Source organism: Mytilus edulis, chromosome 10 (genome assembly GCF_963676685.1).
Source record: "Mytilus edulis chromosome 10, xbMytEdul2.2, whole genome shotgun sequence".
NCBI lineage: Eukaryota > Metazoa > Mollusca > Bivalvia > Mytilida > Mytilidae > Mytilus > Mytilus edulis.
The window spans coordinates 43,001,301-43,028,929 of record NC_092353.1 but is presented as its reverse complement, the minus strand read 5'-3'; the positions used below and the strand labels follow the sequence as shown (position 1 = coordinate 43,028,929).

General features: G+C 33.0%; 2 protein-coding genes across 2 annotated transcripts; one reads left to right on the top strand and one right to left on the bottom strand.

Annotated features, from left to right (window-relative positions):
• The first annotated feature begins 662 nt into the window (after positions 1-662).
• LOC139491221 (large ribosomal subunit protein bL19m-like) lies at positions 663-10,825 on the top strand. Its single transcript, XM_071278697.1, has 6 exons — positions 663-791; positions 2,775-2,922; positions 3,877-4,001; positions 4,685-4,819; positions 7,936-8,123; positions 10,552-10,825. The coding sequence occupies exons 1-6, from the start codon at positions 737-739 to the stop codon at positions 10,798-10,800; spliced, it is 900 nt and encodes a 299-aa protein (XP_071134798.1). The 5' UTR covers positions 663-736; the 3' UTR covers positions 10,801-10,825.
• A 6,823-nt stretch (positions 10,826-17,648) lies between these two features.
• LOC139491220 (glutathione S-transferase A4-like) lies at positions 17,649-25,971 on the bottom strand. The gene is made up of 6 exons (XM_071278696.1): positions 25,774-25,971; positions 24,269-24,320; positions 23,270-23,402; positions 22,768-22,900; positions 18,052-18,186; positions 17,649-17,851 (listed from the first exon to the last, which is right to left on the bottom strand). Exons 1-6 carry the CDS (start codon positions 25,852-25,854, stop codon positions 17,735-17,737), a joined length of 651 nt encoding a protein of 216 aa, XP_071134797.1. The 5' UTR covers positions 25,855-25,971; the 3' UTR covers positions 17,649-17,734.
• Positions 25,972-27,629: the final 1,658 nt, after the last annotated feature.

Here is a 27,629-nt window from a genome sequence, read left to right as displayed (position 1 = left end):
ATAAAGCAAATGCACCACTGAGATTTATCAAAAGAAACGTCAAAATCAACAGCATAAAAACAAAAGAACTGGCTTACAAAACATATATGTCAGACCAAAAATAGAATACTGTAGTGTTGACTGGGACCCCTGTCAGAAACATCAAGTACATAAAATTGAAATGGTTCAGAGAAGAGCTGCCAGGTATAAAATTAACCAATGCAGCTATCAAAGCAGTGTAGCAGCCATGCTATAACATCTAAGATGGCCAACACTACAACAAAGAAGAAACCTTGCATCAGCCACTATGCTATATAAAATTCAACATCAATTAGTTTTCATCCCAGTCATTAAATACCTTTTACCATCAAAAGAACATAGACATTCTCTCTCACAAATTATCACTTTATACATTTTTTCCCCAGAACAATAAGGTTGTGGAATTCCTAACCATACCAAGTAGCCTGTAGCCCATAAGTCTGGTGCAAAACCACATATGTATTGCTAAATCAATACTTTTTAATCAATACTAAAAAAATCAAAAAAAACGTTTTTGAAATTATTGTTAATATGTTTTGTTTCCCTAGTGTGCCTGCTTGTAATCTTTAACATATCGAAGTTAATGTAAATTGATATGTAGATGTAGATCGTATCCTTAATAAGATAGGACTAACGTACGGAAGGGACGGTGATGTTTTAGCTAGATCGAAAATTTCAAGCGTCTGTTCAACATTGAGTCCATTAAAAATCAAGCAACATGAATATAATCCAAAAACATATTTGTAGATGTCTTATACAGAAATGCAACAGTGGTAAACACCTCAAAACGTTGCATTATTTATTGCTGCGTTTTTAGCTATCCAATTATTCGTAAAACGATTGAAAAACAACAATGGGAACGCAGAATTATTTACTATTCGTAAACACTCAACTTCTGAAGGTCCCTCAGAAAATATTTGTCTGCTATAGAATTATTTGTTGAATAAGCATTAGACTTATGAGCTCACCTGACACTAAAGGTCCAAGTCAGCTTTTTGTATCACTTGGCGTCTGTCGTCGCCGTTAACTTTTATTAAAAAGTAAAATCTTCTCCTCTGAAACTACTATAAAATGAAACTAAACTTGGCCTAAATCATCCTTAAGGTATCTAGTTAAAAAATAAATATCTGATGACCCCGTTCATCAACCGAGATGGCCACCATAGCTAAAAATAGAGACATGGAGGTAAAATGAATTTTGGCTTATATTGTTGAAAAGAATGAGGGGGGATAGGACCTTTATCAGGACTCCGGGATCGGGTGTTTTTAAGCTCGGGATTTCGGGATTTACCCTTTCGGGATCCGGGAATCGTTTTTTTCGGATTTCGGGACATCAGGATTTACTTTATTTAAATTCGGGACCTCGGGAATTCGTTTTTTTAAGTCCGGAATTTCGGGATCAGGACCCCTCCTATCCCCCCTCAAGAATGCATTTGGAGCAAATTTTACTAGCATGGGGCAGAATGTTCATCAGGTCAAGATCTAGATCTACAATGTATCTGCCTAGAAAATTTCAGACACATCAGATAACCTGTTGTTGGGGTTGCTGCCCCTGAATTGGTAATTTGAAGGACAAATTTTTGGTTATTATCTTGAATTTTATAATAAATAGAGATAAACTGTATACAGCAAAATAGTTCAGCAAAGTAAGATCTACAAATAAGTCAACATGACCAAAAATGTCAATTGGAGCTCTTCAAGAGTAATTGCCCTTTAACATGTTTAAAATCAATTTTTCATAAATTTTTGCAATCTTTAAAGATTTAGTACCCCACAAATGATTACTTTACCAACTTTAAAAATACTATGGCATTCAAGACAACTTCTACTTCTTCTACTGTCCTTGGGCCTGTACATGTACACCTTTTGATATACATGTATATATATAAAAAAAAATCCAGAATTCCTCCATCAGGACCATTACAGCAAATTACGACTCTTAGCTGTCATATGGTAGCATTAATTATATTCCCTAAAATAAACAAGATTGTACTAAACTGCAAGCAGACCTTAATGTAGCTGCTGCTGATTGGCTCATGGCCTTCCATCCTTGAAAATGCACAATTTTAACCATCACACAAACAAAAAAAAACACATTCAAACACAATAACATCCTGCCTAACGATACTTTAGAACCAGTAACGTCAGCAAAATATCTTGGATTAAACTTACAGTCAAATTTGAAAAGGAACAATCACTATGACCATGATGACAACACCATACATGTATCAAATGCAAACTATTCTCTTGGCTTCCTGAAGAGAAATCTAAAAGTATCAATTTCAAATCCTGTGCATACCAATCCATAGTGAAACCAAAACTTGAATATGCCTGTAGTTTATGGGATCCACACACAATAGAATACAAAAGTTTAAGTAAACTAGAAATGGTACAGAGGCCTGCAGACCATTAATATGTATGCACAAAAACAATGTAACAACTACCACAACACCAGTAGTGTAACAAAAAAACAGTTACATCCATGTTCAACAATCTCCAATGGTTCTCACTTGCCGAGTGCCTCCTCAAATCCAAACTTGTTATGTTCTACAAAGTCATCCATGGACTAATTGCAATTCCATTGCTAGTCCTTATACAAACAGATAATAGAACAAGAAAATTACATACCCAATCATTCAGCAAATATTTAACTCAAAAGACAATTACTGTTTTTACAACATGTACAAATGGTTATTTTCCCCATGCAATATACATGTATGGATCGTCATTTTTCACAAAGATTTTCTTTTCTTTTAGGAAATGTTCCACTGTCATTTGTGCCTGCAAGACAAGCTACAGTGTTAAACTGGCTTTTAGATAAACATAGAAAATCACAGTTGTCACAACAACCTGAGAAAGAAGATGACATTGAACAAGAAACTATTATGGTTCCGAGGGATTACAAGTATTTATTTTATCTAGTTTTCTTTTGTGAAGAGCTTTGTTTCTCTTTTTTTCCTTAGCAAATTGATCAAAGATACTGTTCATGATGATGTTGATTAATTTATTTTTGCAGATACCAATTTTTATGGTTTGAGGAAAACTTGCATTTTCGTTGATATTTGCATTGATTTCGTGGTTTTCCCAATCTCTGCATACAAAATGTACAAAGCCTACAGAAATTTGTAGTTTGTTGAACATTTGAATTTGTGGTTAAATTGTTCCCACAAAAACAACAAAAATTATTATCCAACGAATAATGATGAATCCACAGTAACTCTTACTGAAATTATCATGGTCTTATGTTTATGTATACTTTGGCTGTTCAATTTCATATGCCCATACTACATGTTGAACTATGAGACATGCTGACTTAACAGTATCTTCTTTTTACAATTATTTGAACGTTTATTTAATTGAAAAAAGGATATAACCACTCAGTTAACTCATGAAAAATGTTCCTACATGTAGTATTATTTAAATATATATATATATACATGTGTATAAATATAAAACATCTGGATTATAGTTAAAGGCTATTCTCAAGAGGGTGTCAGATGGTTATGAAATAGATACTGTATAGACAATGAATAAATTAAATATACTTCAAAAAGTGTAAAAGATAACCCAAATTACATTATCTTTATGTAGAACTACAATACATGCCAAAAAATGTATCTAAAATGCTTTTCTGTGGTAACCAAAATTAAGTATTTAAAAAATTTGGTTTAAATCAGCTAACTTAAATATTGTGATTAGTAAGTTTAATGTGTATTAAAAAGTTGAACAATCTAGAATATTGTTAGGTACATTTTGTACCTTGATACTATTCAGTACTAGTCAAATCGCTTGTCTACAGAATGTAGCTTGGATAGTACATGAATCTGACAAGGTACAAATAATGATTACTTTTTTTTAGATATCTGTATCCAGAATTTTTACCACCAACAAATTATCGTCATAGAGATAGAATACGAGAGAAGTTGGAGAGACAAGACATGTTTTGTAGAAGGACAATAATAGAAGTTCCTGAATTCTATGTTGGTATGTAGATTTGGTATTTGAACAGAAAATCTAATATGGTTTTTGATGATTTATTATTTGAACAGAAAATCTAAAATGGTTTTTGTTCTGTTAGTGTATTAATGGGCTTTGTAACAGTCCCAGGTCAGGGGATAGGTTAGTGCCCACCAAGATGTTTGAGGCCAAACACACTTAAGATTTTTAGTTTGCCCAAACTCTACCAAAAGATAGAGACAGTGGTAGGTAGGTAGGTATTTTTCAATTTTTGCTGCAAAGAGAAATGGAAGTATCAGTTGTTTTTAAGTCTTCATGCTTATTGGATTAAAAAACTCTTTTCACATCAGGACAATAGGCAAAAAAAGCTATTAAGGGCTAAACGCAAAACAAAATATCCGTGAACATAAGTTGGTTTACAAGATGTGTCACAGTATTTGTCTATCCCAAATTCATGTATTTGGTTTTGATGTTATATTTGTTATTCTCGTGGGATTTTGTCTGCTGCTTGGTCTGTTTCTGTGTGTGTTACGTTTTAGTGATGTGTCGTTGTTCTCCTCTTATATTTATTGCGTTTCCCTGGGTTTTAGTTTGTTACCCCGATTTTGTTTTTGTCCATGGATTTATGAGTTTTGAACAGCAGTATACTACTGTTGCCTTTATTTACAGTATATATATGTTTAAAAAAAAAATTTAAATTAATTTTTTAGGTAGTATTCTAGCAGTTAATGTAGCAGATACATATGCACCAAGCAAAAACACAAGATTTGTAGGCCTTTGTATTAGTAGAGAAAATGATGGATTACGAACAAACTTCATCCTGAGAAACCACATTGATGGAAATGGTAAGAAAAAAACTTCTGTGAATATTGTATCAGCAGTTGACCTTTTAATCAAGATACAGTACAGCCTGTGACTTCCTCTTAGTTATGTCCACCCTCTTGCATGGTCAACATTCAATGGTGAACATTTATTGGGGTATTCAATCTTGAGATGTTGGCCATTTATTGGGGGTCATAAATCATGGGCAGATTTTTTATCTAATTATGTTACCTGTTAAAATCAATCAGGGTTGAAGTTTTCAGCTGGTATGTTTCATTAAAATTTACCTGTACAGGTAACTTGGGTTTCTTTTAAAATTGACATTTCACCTTTTTTTGAAAATGTGGAATAAAGTATTGTTTTATTCTGTTAATTTATTATTATTTTTTGTCTTTAATGTTATTTAAATTTTTTATTTTTTAATTGTTTTTTTTTCCATTTTTGTTTGTTTTGTTTCTTACTGTTTTGTTTCTTATTCTTTTAATTTCTTCTTAGTAAGAATCTTGAGTCGAAATGGCAAAAAGTCAAAGCCAAAGTTATTGACTAGCATTTGAAATAAACAGACTTATAATGATTGTTTTTTAAGTAAAAGGTTTATATAAATGTACATGATGTACATTGTATTCAATTGTTTGTTAACATTACTAAATGATTTATTACTATTAATAATAACTAATAATCATGCAAGTGATATTTTAAATAAAAAAAATGAAAGTAATTAAACAATTTGGTTTCTTAACAAAATAAGATGATCAATATCAATCCTTTTACAATAGATTTTTATAACATCTAATATTATTCAGTAAAACTACAAGTTCCATTATATGGTTTAGGAAAAAACTAATTTTGTTTATCTAAATTTTCTTCAAATCTCAAAACAAGAGTTGTGCACAAACAATCACTGAAAAGACTTATTTTCCAAATGTCCACCTAGTTATCATAAAATTTTGATAAATGTTCATTTAAAATGCTAATCATAATGAAAAATGTTCTTATATATCTGAATCAAGTGAATCTTATGAAAAGAAATTATTTAAAGAAATTGTCTTGAAACTTATTAAACATGTTAAATATGTTATCTTCAGTTTGGTTAATTTCTTTTAAAATTTGTCTCCAGAAAAAATAAAGTGCACTTCTAAAGATGGTGACATTTTAATGGTCTATTAATTAAATCATTTTTTTTCCAGTGTATTATATTGTCGATAGTGCTGGACTGGCATGATACATATTCTTGGTATACATTTACAAAGAATATTTCAATCAACCTAGGCCTTTTAGATAAAGTTAATAATTGCAGGGACTTGAATGAATTAAAACTTTTAAAGTCCTTAATAAAAAATGAATTTAAAGAAAAATCTAAAAATAATAACTTATGATAAAAACTGTAAAGTTAACTTGATTGTGTCAATTAAGGTAGAGAATTTTTGGTCATAATTTAGAAATAGAAAATAGTGGACAATATAAAATTCATAGAAAGGATAGACTGTGTAAACTGTGCCTCTTGTAGGTCAATGAAGAACACCTATTCCTTGATTGTAAAATTAACAAAACAACTTTGAGATATAAATCCATTTGAAAATTATTTACCTTCTCATTATAATGTCTCTAACCCAAGAACAAAAAGTAAAAGAAATGCTTAACCTCTAAAACATGGATCATGTTTAAAATATCATATGACAATAAAAATATTATCAAATTTTGCTGTACTGAATATTTCTAATACTTTATTCAATAAAGAAATAATGAATTGCCTAAATTTTATTTAGCGTAAGTCCTAAAGACAATCTTAATCATATGTTATGATCAGTCTATCTACAATAATAAACCATTTTGATTTTAGAAAATTAATTTGAGAAACACCTTGTCAATAGAAAAAGGCAGGCATTGTAAATGTTTGCAGTATATTTGAAAATGAAATTCGTTTATTCTTCACTACAAAAAAAAAGACTTAATATGAAAAATAACTTAAATTGATCAAAAATTATTTAAAAGGTATAATATCAAAACTAATAGTCAGGAGACAATTATTTTTTAATTAAGCTGTTTGTTCAACTAGTTTTATTGTTTCATTTTATTTTTGAATTTCTTGTCATAATCACAGTTATTAAATTTGACAAACACATACATGTATATTTTACCTGAGATACCTGACCTGTAAGTTATAAATTTTAACACTTCAATGCATTCAAGATTTCCCTTTATCCTTGACTAGTTTTTGAGTAATACCTTGTGTATTAAAAAAGCAACAGGGGGTATGATGATGGACATATAGGGCCACCATGGTGAACATATTTTTTATGGCCACCATTAATAAGATAAAGTCACAGGTAGTACTGTAACTCAGGAAAATGGCAACATTAAGTTTTCAAAATTATGGGGGGGGGGGGGGGTTAACTGACTGCCGTAAGAGGGACCCATTCCAGTCATGCATCAGTGATCCCTTATAATAATCAACCAAATTTTTCCCACAAAAAGATCTGCATATGAATTAATTTCAATAAACATGAAATTTATTTTTTGAAAATATGATGTTTTCAACCATTATCTAACAGCCAAAGCTACTTAAATACAACATTTTGTTTAACATCAATATTAATCTTTTTTAAGAAGTTGCAATTCATGTTAAACTCAAACGGTTGTTTGTGCTCTCTTCCATGATTATTTCACTTATTTTTTTATAAAATACTGTTAAACCTCTCTTCCAAGATCCCTTTATGACAGAAGAATTGCTCAGTTGATACTGGTATCTGGTTTATACAGGTACACAATATGTTGATGTTGCTATAAATGCATTTGAGCAACTCTTATTGATGGTTCTGACCTTAAATTTGATTTTGAAACCATGTGCATGGGAGATAACTCTGTTAGTTGAAGAACAATTATGTGCCACTTCCTTCTCTAAATTTCTATGCACTGAATACTTCTATTCCATTAAACCTCTTATTTGTATTAAAGAAAGACAAGGAGCCAGCTGAAGAACGCCTCCAGGTGCGGAATTTTCTCGATGTATTGAAGACGCATAGGTAGCCTTTGGTTCTTTTCCGCTCTTTGGCCTGGTTTTGGTCTCTTTGACATATTCCCCCATTTCTATTCTCAATTTAAAGTATTCTGATTAAAACATAATTCTTTTTCTTTTCAGGTATAGAAATAAAATATGACATGTACAGTCCGTTACTACAGAGTATAGAAGTATTAAAACTTGAGAAAAGATTGGATGATGAGCTATTTTACCTGAGAGATTGTCCCCCAGAATACAGTACCATACAATTTGATATGGAGCCTATTCATCTGCCTACAGGAAGTGCTGTTCCACTAAATACTATAAAGGTTAGTTGTTTTAGGTACTAGTAACATATTTTAACTAGAGGCTCTAAAGAGCCTGTGTCGCTCACCTTGGTCTTTGTGAATATTAAACAATGGACACAGATGGATTCATGACAAAATTGTGTTTTGGTGATGGTGATGTGTTTGTAGATCTTACTTTACTAAACATTCTTGCTGCTTACAATTATCTCTATCTATAAGAGTTTTCTGTGGAAAATGTTATTGAAAATCTTCAAATTTTAAGAAAATTGTTAAAAATTTACTATGAAGGGCCATAACTCCTTAGGGGGTCAATCGACTATTTTGGTCATAGTGACTTATTTTTAGTTCTTACTTTGCTGTTCATTATTGCTGTTTACAGTTTATCTCTATCTATAATAATATTCAAGATAACAAAAAAAACAGCAAAATTTCCTCAAAATTACCAATTCAGGGGCAGCAACCTAACAACCGATTATCCGATTCATCTGAAAATTTCAGGGCAGATAGATCGTGACCTGATCAACAATTTTACTTCCTGTCAGATTTGCTCTTAATGCTTTGGTTTTTGAGTTATAAGCCAAAAACTGCGTTTTACCCCCCATGTTCTATTTTTAGCCATGGCCGCCATCTTGGTTTGTTGGCCGAGTTACCCGACACATTTTTTTAACTAGATACCCCAATGATGATTATGGCTAAGTGTGGTTAAATTTGGCCCAGTAGTTTCAGAGGAGAAGATTTTTCTAAAAGATTACTAAGATTTACGAAAAATGGTTAAAAATTGACTATAAAGGACAATAACTCCTAAAGTGGTCAACTGACCATTTTGGTCATGTTCACTTATTTGTAGATCTTACTTTGCTGAACATTATTGCTGTTTACAGTTTATCTCTATCTATAATAATATTCAAGATAATAACCAAAAACAGCAAAATTTCCTTAAAATTATCAATTCAGGGGCAGCAACCCAACAACGGGTTGTTCGATTCATCTGAAAATTTCAGGGCAGATAGATCTTGACCTGATGAAAAATTTTATCCATGTCAGATTCGCTCTAAATGCTTTGGTTTTTTAGTTATAAGCCAAAAACTGCATTTTACCCCCTATGTTCTATTTTTAGCCATGGCGGCCATCTTGGTTGGTTGGCCGGGTCACGCCACACATTTTTTAAACTAAATACCCCAATGATGATTGTGGCCTAGTTTGGATTAATTTGTCCCAGTAGTTTCAGAGGAGAAGATTTTTGTAAAGGATAACTAAGATTTACTAAAAATGGTAAAAAATGGACTAAAAAGGGCAATAACTCCTAAAGGGGTCAACTGACCATTTCGGTCACGTTGACTTATTTGTAAATCTTACTTTGCTGAACATTATTGCTGTTTACAGTTTATCTCTATCTATAATAATATTCAAGATAATAACCAAAAACAGCAAAATTTCCTTAAAATTATCAATTCAGGGGCAGCAACCCAACAACAGGTTGTCCGATTCATCTGAAAATTTCAGGGCAGATAGATCTTGACCTGATAAACAATTTTACCCCATGTCAGATTTGCTCTAAATGCTTTGGTTTTTGAGTTATAAGCCAAAAACTGCATTTTACCCCTATGTTCAATTTTTAGCCATGGCGGCCATCTTGGTTGGTTGGCCGGGTCACGCCACACATTTTTTAAACTAGATACCCCAATGATGATTGTGGCCAAGTTTGGTTTAATTTGGCCCAGTAGTTTCAGAGGAGAAGATTTTTGTAAAAGTTAACGACGACGACGGACGCCGGACGCCGGACGCCGGACGACGGACGCAAAGTGATGGGAAAAGCTCACTTGGCCCTTCGGGCCAGGTGAGCTAAAAAGGAGGTTTTAGAATTTGTGTCCGTAAATTTACATAGAGATGATTTCAACTTCACCATTTGGAACACTTGCTTTAATAGCTTCCTTGTGAGCAGCAACCCTCTATCAAGGAAACCATGATAGGAAGTACAAGCCTGGGAATATCGTATCAATTGGGAGATATATACTCCGTATATACAAAAATCATTCTCAGAAAGGTCCCGAATATTTAGTTTATTTGCCACTGGATGTATAAGCATTCCTTAATCATAATTATCAAAACTAAATACTTTAATAAAAAAACTATTGAATATTGGACACAAAGTTTGCCACATAAATAACGACTTAAATATTATTTAGATGCTTATAGTGCTTTACATACTGTAGATTCATTTACTTTGGTGGGTATCAAATTTTGTGGATTGAGAAAAAGTTGCAATTTTGTGAATAATTGATTTCACGGTTTTACCCATCACTGCATGCATTACAAATAGAAAATTTGAATTTGTGGTTCACCTGTTGCCACAAAACCCACGAAAATTGGTATCCCAACTAATATTAATGAATCCACAGTATACCATTTATGTATTCAACACTGGTTTAAAAAAGCTTCTTTTTTCCAGGTGCCCCTTGGTCCAAGACCATGGGATAAAAAATGGGATATCAAAAATTTTAAAGGACTTCAACCATCAAACCGAGTATTGGGTAAGAGAGCAGCCATACGACTAGAAAGGAGTGCTAAACCTTGGGAGGAACATGACTTGATGAAACAATATCGTGAAAATATAAATGATGAGGATGTAGAGACAGCCTTAAAAGAAGTAGTTCTGAAAACAAAGAAAAAAAGTACAAAATCACAAAGAAGACAATAAACCATTAAAACAAATATGACATATTTATCTGTCTTTTTTTTTTTAAATTGACTGCCTCAAAGGCAGAGTGTGAGCTGTTGCCGTCACACTTTTATGGCTTATTTTGAAACAGATTACTAAAGTATTGACATCTGAGATTACACTTGAATGTTTTTAATATGTGAATTTAAGCTAAGATTGAAAAGGCTCTTATATGACATACATTTAGGACCAATTGGATGAACTGCCAAATTGATTATTATTAACCTTTGTTTCAAATAATATTTTCTTCCATTTTCACATATCCAATTAGATTTTGTCTCGCCTTGATGGATTCAAAAAGGGAGACATAGGTATGCTGTTTCCAGCGGCAGTGGCATCAGCAATTAAATTAGTTTGTGGTTAGGTCTAGTTTATGGTGAACCACAAGTGGTAGGTCTATGATATTTAGACCATATTTAGTATGCAGTTGTATACACATTAGCACATCTCATTTCCATAGAGATTATTTGGATTCACCCCCTTAGTCATGGTCTATTGACTTTGAAACTTGTGCTTAGTTTACATGTATTAGTTTGTGATTAGGTCAGCTTATGGGGAACCACTAATGAGTGATGGTCAATAATATTTGGTATGCAGTTGTAAATAATGTATAAGCATTGGCATATTTCATTTCCATGGAGATTATTTGGATCCGCCCCCTTAATCAATAAGGATGTTAGTATTCTCATTTGAATAGTTTTACATTGTCATTTCAGGGCCTTTTATAGCTGACTATGGGGTATGGGCTTTGCTCATTGTTGAAGGACGTACAGGGACCTATAGTTGTTAGTTGCTGTGTCATTTTGGTCTCTTGTGGAGAGTTGTCGCATTGGCAATCATACCACATCCTTTTTTTTTATATATCTGTTGCCTGAAAATTTTCTTAATATACATGAATTAGCTTGTGATAAGATCAGTTCAAGGGGAACCATTAGTGGTAGGCCAATGTTAATTGGTGTTCAATTGTATAAGTATTTGCACATCTCATTTCCATATGGAATATTTGGCCCGCCCTCTCAGTCATTGTCTATTGACTTTGAAACATTTGCTTAGTTTATATGTATTAGTTTGTGATTAGCTGAACTGCTAATGTTAAGTAAATAATATTTGGTATGGAATTTATTGGGATTAGCAAGTCTTATTTCCATGGAGATTATAAAGACCCACCCCTCATCATGGTTCATTGACTATGAAACTTTCACATAGTTTACAAGTTAATGTTAGTGTTTGTGTTTAGGTTTGTTCAAAGGGAACTAATCATGATAAGTCAATGGTATTTGGTATGTAGTTGTATTAACATTGGCAGATCTCATTTCCATGGAGATGATTCAACCTTGTACCTTCAGTCATGGCTCATCGACTTTGAATATTTGCATAACTAACATGTTTAAGTATTGCTTTTTTTAATTTCAGCATTTGCATTATATCAAAATTACAAAAAGGGGATACATATCTCTGTGATAAAAGTACATTTTACTTACCAACGAAAACCTGAAAGTTTCAATGTATGACTTTTAATAAGATTATTCATAATAATTATATACCATACTATTTAAAAACAAGAAGATGTGGTATGATTGCCAATGAATCATTGATTGATTTATTGTAATTCTGTAAAGTACACGAGCAGACCATTTTAGAATTTTGCTTGTTAATGTTATAGTCTAGATAAATCTGAGTGTAGCTTTAGCTGTCTCAGTTGAAAAATTCCTATTTGGATCAACATTTACACAAAAATACCATTTACACTTGCTTAGATGTGTTAAGTTTTTGTGTGATAGATTTTATATTCATTTTGGAGATGAATTATATCATGATTAGAACTTTAAAGAATTTGATATTGTACGTCAAAATATATGAAAAATCCACTTTTCCTTTTATTAATTATTAATCAAACAGTTTTGCAGTGACATCTTTGATTTATATGGGTGGATATAGAAATCATAAATTGATAATTGCTCCACATAGGGATAGTGATCCAGCGGCAGCGGCGCTAGCTAACTTCTTAAAAGCTTTATATTTTAGAAGGTGGAAGACCTGGATGCTTCATACTTTGTATATGGATGCCTCATGTTACTAAGTTTCCGCCAGTCACATATCCATGTCCTTGACCTCATTTTCATGGTTCAGTGATTACTTGAAAAAAAGTTAAGATTTTTTGTAATGTTAAATTCTCTCTTATAAGTAATAGGATAACTATATTTGGTATGTGCGTACCTTACAAGGTCGTCATACCCATCAGACAGTTTTCACTTGACCGCGACCTCATTTCATGGATCAGTGAACAAGGTTAAGTTTTGGTGGTCAAGTCCATATCTCAGATACTATAAGCAATAGGTCTAGTATATTCGGTGTATGGAAGCACTGTGAGGTGTACATGTCCAACTGGCAGGTGTCATCTGACCTTGACCTCATTTTCATGGTTCAGTGGTTATAGTTAAGTTTTTGTGTTTTGGTCTGGTTTTTTTTTTATACTATATGCAATAGGTCAACTATATTTGGTGTATGGAATGATTGTAATGTGTACATGTCTAGCTGGCATGGTTCATCTGACCTTGACCTCATTTTCATGGTTCAGTGGTCAAAGTTAAGTTTTTGAGTTTGATTCCTTCTTTCTAATACTATATGCAATAAGTCAACTGTATTTGGTGCATGGAAATATTTTATGATCTATATGTCAGTCACACAGGTTTTATTTGACCTTGACCTCATTTTCACAGTTCCTCATTGCTCAGTGTTAAGTTTTTGTGTTTTGGTCTGTTTTTCTTAAACTATAAGCAAAAAATTAGGTCAACTAAATTTGTTGTATGGAAGAATTTTTAGCTGTACATGCCTGCCTGGCATGGTTCATCTGACCTTGATATCGTTTTTATGGTTCAAAGATCAATGTTTAGTTTTCTTGGTTTATGTTAAGTTTATGTGACAGTTGTAATAAATCTTTATATTTAGGACTATCAACATAATATCAATGATAAGTAAAGAAGGAGAAACAGTTCAGTGTGTGCACTCTTGTTTACCTTATTTTTCATAATTATAAGGACACACTGTGATACATTTTTGTATTCACACCTGTCTATTGTAGGGTTAGCTAGCTATAAAACCAGGTTTAATCCACCATTTTCTACATAGAAAAATGCCTGTACCAAGTCAGGAATATGGCAGTTGTCCATTCGTTTTATGTGTTTGAGCTTTTGATTTTAAAATTTGATTAGAGACTTTCCGTTTTAAATTTTCCTCGGAGTTAAATATTTTTGTGATCTCACTTTTTTTTTTGTGGTTGACCACTAGATCAGTTTAGTTTCTATCTCAGTAATGTATATCCAACATTTCTAATATCCTTTTTTATTAGCTCACCCAGAGACATATAATACTATGTACTATGTATTATATGTCTCTGGCTCACCTCTTGGCTCTGTTCGCTATCTTCCGTTAACTTTTACAAAAATATTCTCCTCTGAAATTTAACCAAACTTGGCCACAATCCTCATAGGTGAATAGTTTTTAAAATGTGTCCGATGACCTTGCCAACAAACCAAGATGGTCACCATCGCTAAGAATACATAGGGGTAAAATTTAGATTTTGGCTTATTCCTCTGAAACCAAAGCATTTAGAGCAAATCTGACATGGGATTGTTGCACTTTTGTCTCGCTTGACGGAGTCAAAAATCAAGACATAGGTTACTGTATCCGGCGTCGGCGGCAACGTCAACAATGTATTGGCTAGAGGTATAGGGGGAGGGTTGAGATCTCACAAACATGTTTAACCCCGCCGCATTTTTGCGCCTGTCCCAAGTCAGGAGCCTCTGGCCTTTGTTAGTCTTGTATTATTTTAATTTTAGTTTCTTGTGTACAATTTGGAAATTAGTATGGCGTTCATTGTCACTGAACTAGTATATATTTGTGTAGGGGCCAGTTGAAGGACGCCTCGGGTGCGGGAATTTCTCGCTACATTGAAGACCTGTTGGTGACCTTCTGCTGTTGTTTTTTTTCTATGGTCGGGTTGTTGTCTCTTTGGCACATTCCCCGTTTCCATTCTCAATTTTATAAGTTTGTGAAAAGGTCTAGTTTATGAGTCGTATGTAGACGAAACGCGCGTCTGGCGTACTCAATTATAATCCTGGTACCTTTGATAACTATTTATCCCACTTGGTCGATGCCACTGCTGGTGGACGTTTCGTCCCCGAGGAAATCACCAACCCAGTAGTCAACACTTCGGTGTTGACATGAATAACAATTATGTGGTCATTTTAATAAATTTCCTGTATAAAAAAATTTGAATGTGTCGAAAAACTAAGGATTTTATTGTCCCAGGAATAGATTACCATAGCCGTATTTGGCACAACTTTTTGGAATTTTGGATCCTTAATGCTCTTCAACTTTGTACTTGTTTGGCTTTATAACTATTTTGATATGCGGGTCACTGATGAGTATTAGACGAAACGCGCGTCTGGCGTACTAAATTATAATCCTGGGACCTTCGATAACTATTATGGTGAAGCACTAGTGGTAAGTCAAAGATATTTGGTAAGCACTTGTGTTAGCATTGGCACATCTCATTACCATGGAGATTATTTGGCCCCGCTCACTCAGTTATGGTCTATTGACTTGAAACTTTTGCTAATCGGTATGCAGTTGTATTTATAAGCATTGGCATATCTCATTTCCATGGAGATAATTTGGCCCCGCCTCCTCAGTCATGGTCTATTGACTTTGAAATGTTTGTATAGTTTTCATATATTAGTTTGTGATGAGGTCAGTTTATGGGAAACTACTAGTTGTAAGTTAAGAGTTAATGATACTTGTATGCAGTTGCATAAACATTGGCATATCTCATTTCCAAGGAGATTATTTGGCGTGGCCCCTCAGTCATGTATATCAGTTTACATGTATACGTATGTGTTTAGATTTGTTTAAAGGGGACTACTTATGATAAATCAATGGTATTTGGTTTGCAGTTGTGTTAGCATTGGCACATCTCCTTTCCATGGATATTGTTTAGCCATGTACTTTCAAGTCATGGTTCATTAGCTTTGAATATTTACAAATAAAATTGAGAAAGGAAATGGGGAATGTGTCAAAGCGACATCAACCCGACCATAGAGCAGACAACAGCCGAAGGCCACCAATGGGTCGTCAATGTAGCGAGAATTCCCGCACCCGTAGGTGTCCTTCAGCTGGCCCCTAAAAATATGTATACTAGTACAGTGATAATGGACGTCATACTAAACTCAGAATTATACACTAGAAACTAAAATTAAAAATCTTATAAGACTAACAAAGGCCAGAGGTTCCTGACTTGGGACAGGCGCAAAATTGCGGCGGGGTTAAACATGTTTATGAGATCTCAACCCTCCCCCTATACCTCTAGCCAATGTAGAAAAGTAAACGCATAACAATATAACAATACGCACATTAAAATTCAGTTCAAGAGAAGTCCGAGTCCGATGTCAAAAGATGTAACAAAAGAAAATAAATAAAATGACAATAATACATAAATAACAACAGACTACTAGCAGTTAACTGACATTCTAGCTCTAGACCTCAATTAAACTGATTGAAAGATTATGTCTTCATCATATGAATATCAGGCACAATCTCCCGCCTGTGATAACAGTTTATTTTAATTATTATCTTGTATATTATTATAGATAGTGATGACTGTAAATAAAGGCAACGATGGTATACCGCTGTTCGAAATTCATAAATCGATTGAGAGAAAAAAAACCACCCGGGTAACAAACTGAAACTGAGGGAAACGCATCAAATATAAAAGGAGAACTACGACACAACAGAAACACAACATTAAAATGTAACACACACAGAAACGAACTATAACAATGGCCATTTTCCTTAATTGCCCTTTAAAATAAAGTTTTAATGTGTTATACTTCAATTAAATTAACAAAAATACCGTACTCCAAGGAAAGTTCAAAACAGTTACTTCTTTATCAAATGCCAAAGCAAAAGCTTAACCACATAAAATGAATGAAAAACAACTGTCATATGAACTAATTGTCATGGTTCAACGACTGCTTGAAAAAAAGTTCTATAGTTATTTTGACTAGTGAAATACTCACTTACTATAAGTAATAGGACACGTATATATTTAGTATATTTTAAAAATCCTTGAAAGATCTACATATCTGACCTCGACCATATTTCATGATTCAGTGATCAAGGTTAGGTTTCCGTGGTTAAGTCTGCATCTCATATTCTGTAAACAATAGGTTCAATGTATTTGGTATGTGGAATAATTGTGAGATGAAATGTCCCTGGCAGGTGTTATCTGAACTTGTCCTAACTTTCGATGTCCATTGGTCATTACTAAAAGCAATAAGTCAATTATGTTCGGTGTATGGAAGAACTGCACGGTGCTTATGTTGTCTGGCAGAGTTCATCTGACCTTGAAATCATATTTTTTTGTTTATTCATCAGTTTTTAAATCGCTATATGGTCAGATACTATAAGCAATATGCTGACGTCATTTGGTGTATGGTATGAAATTCAAGCATAAGTAAAGCAGCCCAGACATTTTAGCGTATGCACACTTGTTATATATTGAAAATGAGAAGAGATCCATAAAAAGGCAGCGGTGTATTAAAAAAAATCCAGAAAGTCTAGAATAATTTTTAATTTCCATTGGAGAAATACCCAAAACTTGAACCAATTACTCTGCTACTGATGTGTTAAACTTCATTTTCTTTCTCATACCATAACTAACTTCCTTTTGATACTACACAATGAGATATATCTTACTTGCAGGTTCGGGTCTATCCATTTAAAAAAAGGGGGGTTGAAACCCCTGGCAATGCCGAGGCTATGGCCAATAAGTCATCACAATGAATTTATTTAAGAGCAAACATGAACATTACATGCAATAACTTGGTTATGGATCTCGTATGGATATAAATCTTCAGTATAGGACTTTTCTGACAGTGGCCACATACTCTTCTGTATTCTTCATTTTCCTGTGAGGTCCTTTTAAAAATGTGGTTATTCTGTCTAATGCTTTCAGTTTCTGATAGTATTCCTAGAATGTAAACATCATATGTCACTACCTTGCTTAACCAGTATAACATCATAAAGAACAGATTTCATTTAACGTTTTAAAAAGTCAATTTAGACCTTCATATAGTAAATACTGCTTGTAAATCAGCATCTTTGACTAATTGTATATCTTTCGGTTGAGTATTTGAGCTATTTTACCGCATGCTTAATCAAAATAAGTACCTTCAGTATCGGATATGAATCCATTAATTCCATGCCAAGGAATTCCTCTACAGCCAACAGGCACTCAAGCAGTCCTAAATCAGCAATACTTATAGAATCCCCAACAAGGTACTTTGTGTTGCCAGTTTCCAAAATCTAAAATCATACAATAATGTAAAAAAAAAAATTTTTGTTCTCAATAAAACTTACAAAAAAAAAAAACCAAAATACCAGACTGTATGACACTTGTACATTTTATTCTATCAAAGCAATTAGCGATCTGATGAATATCAGTGGCTATTTGACTTTTTTGTGTCATGATAAATCAAATTAGAATGCAATACATTAAAAAAAAAATTCTTTTATAATATACATCATGTGTACATTGATATACTATAAAACATTTAACTTACCTTACCACTCGGAAATTTAATCATAAAGCAGTTCTTGAAATCACATACAATATGTATATAGTAGTTGCCTTTGCTTTAGTTTTAAAGATTTTGTATGAAGCATCTATACATAAAGTATCACCTTCTTATATATGTCATGCCGAACTTTAAGAATTTTAAAGTCAGATTCGCATCTTTTCTTTGAACAATTGAATGGATAAATTATTTGCACACTGTAGAACTAAAAACCGTGTTAACATAACGTATTCAATTTAGGCGAGTGACTTATTTCAAAAAGACGCTTAGTTAACGACTTTAATGCACCCACCTAACACACGGCTGTATTATATATCATTCGAAAGCTCTTAATCTGTACTTTCTGTTTTGCCCGGTCGTAAAAAAATCGTACGGTGCAATTTTTGTTAAATCAAGGTCAAAGGTCATGAAAAAACATTCCAATTTTTGCGATAACTAAATAAAACGCCATTTTCTAATTCTTGTACCATAAAATTTTCCAAAAGATCATATGAACTTTATGGAACATGATACATAATTTCCAAATCAAACAAAAAATACAAGATTCGATGCGCAAAATTTCCCGAAAATTGAAATTTATCACAAATCCTAAAAAAATGAAAAATTATTCAAAAAGCAAAAAATATCTTGGGGAATCGATATTTGTATGCTTAAAAATAGATCAATGTATATGTTTTAGGTCAAGGAATATTTGTTTTGTAATTTTTAGATGCAATTATAAATTATTGTTCATGGAACAGCCTTCTATTGAAGTGTTTGCAGTTGCCCAAAAATCTGCCATCTGCAAATAGCGATCATTTTGTTAATCTATATCAAAATAGCACATCGCTAATTGTGAATTTTAGGGAGGAGAATGATTTTCCATAATAAAAGAAGGGGTATTTAAAGTAAGAAAAGAATATATGCGAGGTAATTGAGGTTAAAATATGTTTTTTACGAAGTCAAACTTTTTTACTTTTTGTAATCATGTTTAAATGCAAACATTACTTTGCGACTAAATCGTAGGCAACATTGAAATAAGTAACCTTGTTTAGAAACACTTGGTTGTCTAACGCGGGATGTAAACGAACTAAATAAAATGCGGCTGCTTCTTATTTAGTTTAAAATCGTGTTATAGTAAGTCATATTAAATGTGTTTAGAAGTTTAATCGCTTTAATTATTTGAATAAAAGATGCTTTGAGTATTTTCTACATAAGCTTTAAAAATACAAATGCATGTCATTGTGTATGTAAAACACTATAAACAGTTGTGAAATAACAAAATGAAAAAGTTAAATACCCTTCCTGACCTCATAAGATCATTCGCTGTTTTAGGAGTGTTCGTTTTCATGGTATGCTGTGTTTTTTGGACTGTTGTTCGTCTCTTGGACTTTAATTATATTTTGTTCATGGTTTTAATTAACTTTATTTGATTCATGGTTTGAGATGTTGATTGTCCCTTTGGTATTATTTTACTTTAAAGACATTAACTTGCAGTAATGAAAATCGGCCAAAAAAACACCTCAAAGTAAAGTGAAGAAGATTAACGCAATAAGACAAATATCCGCGAAAATAACTTAATTTGCTCACGGTGATATATATATAGAACCAAATCGTTATCATGATACATTTAGCTACACTGATCTATAATTGTTAAACCTTTTACTACTTGAATAGTGACGAAATATATCAAAGGGACATTAAACTAATAATCAAAAACAAACTGACAAAGCCGGGCAAAAAACGAACAAAACAAGCAACAGTATACAAAACACAACATATAAAACAACAGATTGAGTAACACAAACCCCTCCCAAAAATTTTTGAGTGAACTCAGGGGCTCCCAAAGGGTAGGCAGATCATGTTCTACATGTGACACCCGTCTTAGTTTAAACATATTTATTTATAGTGGATTGGGAAACAAGTTTTGCAACTTAAATTATTCGCTTTCCACTTTGCGGGTGCGAGTGCTGCCTTGTAGCGGCATTAGCCTGCTCTTTTTCGAAATCTACAAAGGTGTGTTTAACGTGCAAGAGATATGGCTCTCTCTTAACACGGGTCAGACATTTATCGTCCCCTTCCGACGGACTTTCATCGTTTCCTCAAGATTATACTCAGAAATGGTGTCAAGGAAGAGCCGAAAATTCAGTCCCTGAAATTTTCATTACGGAACGGGAATCGAACCAGGAACCTTTGTGTTAGTAGTCCGATGTACTAACCACTACACCACGGCTCTCTTTTACCCGTCTTGTGGCTCATGTATTTCCTAACTCGGTGCCAAGGCTTATTCGGTTGGTGACATTCATGGCAGAATTGACGGCAATTTAGTTACGTCGATGGAACTTATCAGTCGTCATTTGGCGAAACAGATATCTCATAATTGTCAACCAACTCGTACTGGCGTCCATGAAATTTTCAAAGGGATGATTTCAACTTTGCATTTGAACTCTGGTTTAAAACATGTTTAAACCACCATTTTTCTTCAAATGTCTTGTACCAAGTCAGGCATATGGCAGTTGGTATCGAATAATCTGTTTCTTTGTATGTTGGCGTTTGTTTTTGTAGCAGTTCTGTGTTTCTGTTATATCGTTGTGATCCTCTTATAGTTGATGCGTTTTCCTAGTTTTTGCTTTGTGACCCGGATTTATTTCAGTTACTAGTAAATTGATTAATGACCATTGAATAGCGGTATACTATAGTTGCCTTTATTTCAGAGGAGTTGAGGCTCAATGAAATCGGTCTCCTCCTTTAGTAGAATAGATATGCAGGCGTTGCTATAATGTTGTTACATAGAAATGAAAAGTTTATAATTTGGTAGTAAGGGGTGTTTTTATGGGTTGTTTTATGCTCATTTCTTTTGTCGTAAAACTTGTTCTCAACCAACCCTCATCATCGATTTCAAGATACGTGATAGAGTAAACTATATTTGTTGAGTCTTTTATTTTCAATTGCAATGGAAAATACGAGTCCAACATTGTCACAAATTTTACACTATTCAGTGAGATGACATCATCTATATAATGGAAAGTGAAGTTTCAAGATAATGATAGCTTCTTGTCAGTCGTCATCAGAAACTTTTGCATGAAGTCATTCTCGTATGAAAAATGAACTAGTCATTCAAGCTATTCAGGAAGTCTAGTTGTAATTAGAATCGTTGCGTATTAATGGATATTTTTTCTTCAAAGTTATTATCATTTGATGAATTAATGCATGTAAACAATAAACAACACAATTAAAGCAATCAAGTAGTCAAGTTTTATAATGTGTTTACTAGTTTTTGAAATTCTTTGAAATTTCAATTGTCATCAATGTATTTTCTATTTATTTTGGTCTAGATTTTCAATTCACATTAAATAAATAGGAGGTCTTTTCACTACATCAATATTTATAATGAAGCTACAAATCAAACAATTAGAAAAGTCGAAATATGTTTATTTCAGTCTGGTAGTTACAATGCAGATTGCAATCTCTTGGTTTCAACCCCTTTATTTCTAGCAATAAGATGATTCGCGCACATATTTTTTTACTCTAAATTTTTCAGATTCTTAAGAATTTGTTTATTAAACCTTATATTGACCACATACAATGTTTAAATAGGAAGAAATGCTTAAAAGCTGTTTGTTCGCAGATGGCGGTATTTTGGGCAACTGTACGAGTTGTTATGATTTGCTGTTTGATTAGAAGTAAGCATAATTTTAGGAAATATTATGATGTCAAAAACTTCTTTGATAGTCATTACAGGGTTTTACTTAGTTTTAATTGATTAGCATTTGCACCAGAAAGAAAAAATTGGGTTTTCACACATTTTGTTAACTTTTACTCGAATTTCAGGAAACATGTGCTCTCTGTCAAACATGTCAAAAACACGCTTTAAATATTAAAAAATGCATTTGAATAATGACTCTTAATCTCTCTGCTAAAAGTTTAAAATGTTTGCATATGTGAATTTAATACATAAAAGTCATATTATGCAATCAGGCTGAAATCTTAGAAAATATGCACTTATTCGTCCTTGACCTTTGATCTTGATTTGACGGAAATTGCACCGTACAATTTTTTTACGACCGGGCAAAACAGATAGTACAGATGTGTAGCTTTCAAATGATATATAATTTAGCCGTGTGTTAGGTAGGTGCATTAAAAATTTAGTTTTATGGTTAAAGTCACTCGCCTAATTATACATTACAATAAAATGCAATGTAAAACTCAATTAATTGATACATCCTCTACTGGACAACTTGAAAGTTTTGTTTTTCAGTTTCCATTTCAAACACTGATATATATGACGATTTATAATATAATGAATATAATTACTTGGAAACGATTATACCTTTTCATATACAGGTAAATATTTTGGTACCATAACCTCTTTCGCTTTTTTCAGACATTCGTTTTCATCCGTGAAGACCATAGCTATAAAAACTGAATAAAAGTCTCTAGATCCTTCATAGTACATGTCTACTCTAAAATAAACAACGTATTAAACACATTAAGTACAATTATGAATATGACAGTTGTGTTCCATGCACGCATGAATTTAATGTGTTTGAGCTTTTGAATTTGCCATTTGTTAAATGACTTTCAGTTTTGAATGTTCATATGAGTTCGGTATTTGAGTTATTTTATACTAAACAATACTTATAATATGTACATGTATTTATTATAAACTTCTGGGAAATTAATCCCTATCTGATCAAGACCGAGACAACGTAAACATACGTTGTAGGGTTAAACAAATTTCACTAGGGATTGCAAAGTGCATTCATCGTCAATGCATGGCAATCCGTGTTTCTCTCGGATGCCATAACAACCTCTTGACAGTTTTAACTTACTTGACAGCCTCCTGATCGTTTGAACCATACATGTTGTATTTCCTGGCTAGGTATCTAGCAATAGCTCCAGTCTGTACTAATTCTAAACCATCTATCTCCAGTAAAGGTACTTGATTGAACAGTAATTTACCACCTGTAATTCGTTAAGTACAGCATTAATGTTTATAGAATGTCCGTCATTTTAATGATCATGGTGATTAAGATTATAGCATAATGATCCATAATGTTGACTGCTGTACCCTAATTTGACAATTTCTGCCTATTATGTCTGTTTGTTTGGTTCACACATCGTTGTCAATATAATGGAATTGTATGCGACTGTCAAAAGTGAGAAATTTAGCTAGCTATAAAACCAGGTTGAATCCACCTTTTTTAACATTAGAAAATTCTTGAACCAAGTCAGTACTATGACAGTTGTTATCCATTCGTATGATGTGTTTGAACGTTTGATTTTGCCGTTTTGAATATTCCCCGAAGTTCATTATTTTTGTGATTATACTTTTTAGTCAGAAAACCTTTTAACAAGATGGACAGCCTTGTGAATCACGCTCTTTTCTTGAAAAAAAAGTGTTAAAACATTATTATTTGATCAAATTTGAAATGATTAAAAACATACATATGTAAGAAACTTGAAATGAAAAATAGTGATATGGGATGTCCATGTTTCTGCTAAAAATCATTTCTTGTACCATTTTTCAACATTTAGGCTAAAAAGACTGACTTGATTGATAATAAAATATGAAAATTTGATTACTAAAAAACTACTCATTGTAAATACACAATTTTTTCACAGATTTAAGTTTGATTAGAACATTTTATAACTTCATTGCTATTAGCAACTTGTAACATATGTTTTGGAATTGATTCCAGACGAAAGAGATTTCAACTAAAACTATTGTTGTGAATCTACGTTGTACATTCACAATTTGCAGCTGGTAATTAAAGAAACACTATAATTGAAACGTACGCTATCGAAACTAAGTGAATACTAATACTTACTCTTTTTCAACTCCTCCCACTGTTCTTTGGTAGTAAGATATTCCTCTGTGTACTGAAAATATAAATAGCAAAAAAAAAAGAATGTCAATGAAAAGTTACATGTAGTGGATGGGAGAAAGGCATAAATGAACATGCTTTTTTCCACATGATTGAGAGAGCATAGCATGACATACCATAATGATCTGAATCTGAACTTCTTGGTCTTTACTGGGAAACCCACGTCGGAAATATTTCCCTCAACACCGGATCTTAGAAGTTAATTGTAATTTCTCCCGAGTAAATCAGTCTACGTTATGTGAGATGCATAAACCTGAATCATGTGACTGATGCATGCACTGCACCGTAGAACACAGATTCTCTTAAGGGTTGTCCCATTGCTTGTTAAAAATTGCAATAACTAACTGTTAGTATCTCATCAAAACTTTCTTATTTTGAGGACTAGAAATCTTTCAGAATATTAAGCACTGCTTTTAGCTCTAACAGGTTGACATGCTAAAGTATGAACTTTTATTTCCACTGACTATTATCAAACAATTGGTTTGAAATAGTTCCCCCTCCCCACTGAGACATAAGTGTCTATTCAAACAGAGATTGAGAACGAGATGGAAGAGGAACGTCATTTATGATATGGTGTTTCTGTTGCAACAAGGTATAAGTGACTCCGTAGTGCTTGAAGTACTGGGATTAAAAACATCTAGGCCATACCGCTATAGTTGCCAAAAGACAGGAGGTACAACTGAATTTGGCGCAAATGCAAACAGAGAAGGTGACCATGTTTGTACAGGTGCCATAATCACAAACATTCTGTGGAATAAACAGGGATTATCCTGACATCTATCCATATCTCCATTATTGTCTGTTGAATCGGGGAAATGACATCAATTCCAAGCTCCGGCTGACCTCTGCTCCTGACTCCTATAGTGCGCAGTTGATTGTTACTTTGTACAAAAAAATGTATTGAGTCATATCACCATATTTTTGTAATCGGTCTACTAGGGCATATAGATGGGTAAGCCGTATATAATAGAGGGGAGTTACGCTTTTGTATACGAGAGAAGTGTACGTAAGAAATGTAAGATTATGCCATTGTATAGTTGAGACTGCAGTTTATAGATGTTGTAAATTTGATAACTGTTACTACTTTGGATTTTAAATGATACAGTATTAAACTTTAAATGTAATTTTAATTTATACAATAATGATAAAATCCACTGACATAAAAATAAATATAAAAGAGGGAAGATAGATACCAGTCAAACTCATAAATCGAAAATAAACTGACAACGCCATAGCGTGACAGTATGTCATGTATATAAACGTTGTACATATTGCATCAAATAAATCTTTAGTACATAAGAACGCTCTTTAAGAAATACCTGAGAGAATTATAACTGAAAATATTTTGTAGGACAAGTATTTAATACATTAAACAAATATAAAAAACTATCTTTTGTTTCTTTGTTTCTTTTACAAATGTCGATATTTGAAGATTGTCTGTAACATACCTCTAACCCTACTCCGGCCAACATTATCCTGATAAGTTCTCCTCTACCTCTGCCATTAACATAAGTCAGTTTTGTAGCCATTGCAACTATTGTAACTAGATTTTCGTAAATATGTAGTATCTTTCATGTGTTACACTAAATACAGACGAAATGTAAACACTTTATATCAGCACACTTATTTTTTCTAACCGGTACAGGTCATAATTAATAAACATTTAACAGGTGAATTTTTGATCGAATTTAAAGGCTTGTTGTAATATAGTCAGTGATTCAAATATTTTATCTTTACAAAGTCAAGAAAGATTCTAAAGTTCAAATGTTCGAATGTTCACAAACTGTCTTTAAAGTTGAATTGTTCGAATGTTCAATATCTCACACGGACACGTGATCGTATAGTGGTATAACTGTTCGTTCCTGTCAGAGTATTTCGGATATTAAGCGCATGAGTTCCAGTCTACCCACGAGGGGGGAGACCTTGGCGGAATCTCCGTTACCAATCTGTCCTAATCGAATTGTCGTCTAATCGAATTGTCGTCTAATCGAATTGTGTCCTTGAAGTCCATTCAGAGATCTTATATAGTCCAGTGGTCTATACACACGGTCCATAGCTGTAGGCCGGTTACGTAGTCGTCTGCATGGTTGTGGGGTAATAAATAGTCTGTGGTTAATTGTCAAACTATGCAATTAACCCCTGACGGGTACATGTTATTTCACAGTAGACATGGTCATTTATTGGCTGCAGGTTATATGTCTATAATATTCGTACAGATCGTTACTAAGTGTCCAAAGGGTACATTTCATTGAATTGTTCGGTTATGCTGTAATTAATTCCTTTTTAAATGAATTTCCTAATTAATACTCCAGTAATAATAATTATAATTAATGATATGAAACACAATTGTGTTACATATTATGCCTTCCATCCAAAATAGAACGAAAGTTCAATAAAATACGGTATTTTTCTTCCTGTAGGTTATTTTAATAGTTTATTGTAAGGTTTCCGGTAACCATCACCACATATCTAAAGTTTATAAAGTTCTATAAGTCCAATATCATGATATAACAATTGTGTTACATATTATGCCTTCCATCCAAAATAGAACGAAAGTTCAATAAAATACGGTATTTTTCTTCCTGTAGGTTATTTTAATAGTTTATTGTAAATTTTCCGGTAACCGTCACCACATATCTAAAGTTTATAAAGTTCTATAAGTCCAATATCATGATATAATAAGTTCATCACATTCATCAAGTCCAATATCTGGATATATTTACACATAGTTCATTCGAATCATAAGTTCAATATTTCAGTATAAATAGTTCATGTTTTATTTCCGTCACCATCATAGTATAATGTTCATCAACTACTAGAAAGGGCGCAACTCTTTGTACAAGTGTCAGTCATCATCATCTTCATTACGAAGTAGTTGACGCATCTAGCTGGTTAGTTCGTCCTTCTTAAGAGGCTGTTAATAACATCGTCATTGGGTTAAGTTTCATCCTTGATTAATGGCGCAGAGGAAGACATCAGTCTCTCTGGAAGCAGTAACATCTGTTCCAACCAATTGCGTTGACACCATGTTGTGCCAACTGTTCGTGGCATTAGAACTAGAACTCGCATCCTTCTTTTTGGCTAACCAAGATATATTCTTAATAAACTAGAAGTAAAAACATATGGCTATTCCAATGAAGATCGCACCTTAACCCCACTGATAAATTAAAAATTATTTCAATTTGGAAAACTAAAAATTTTCAACTTCACCTTTGTTTCTTTCTTTTTTATTATCAATCGTCTGGTAAATCTCCTTTAGTTCTCTTGATTATTCAAGCCTAGCTAAATTTGATAAAACACTTTC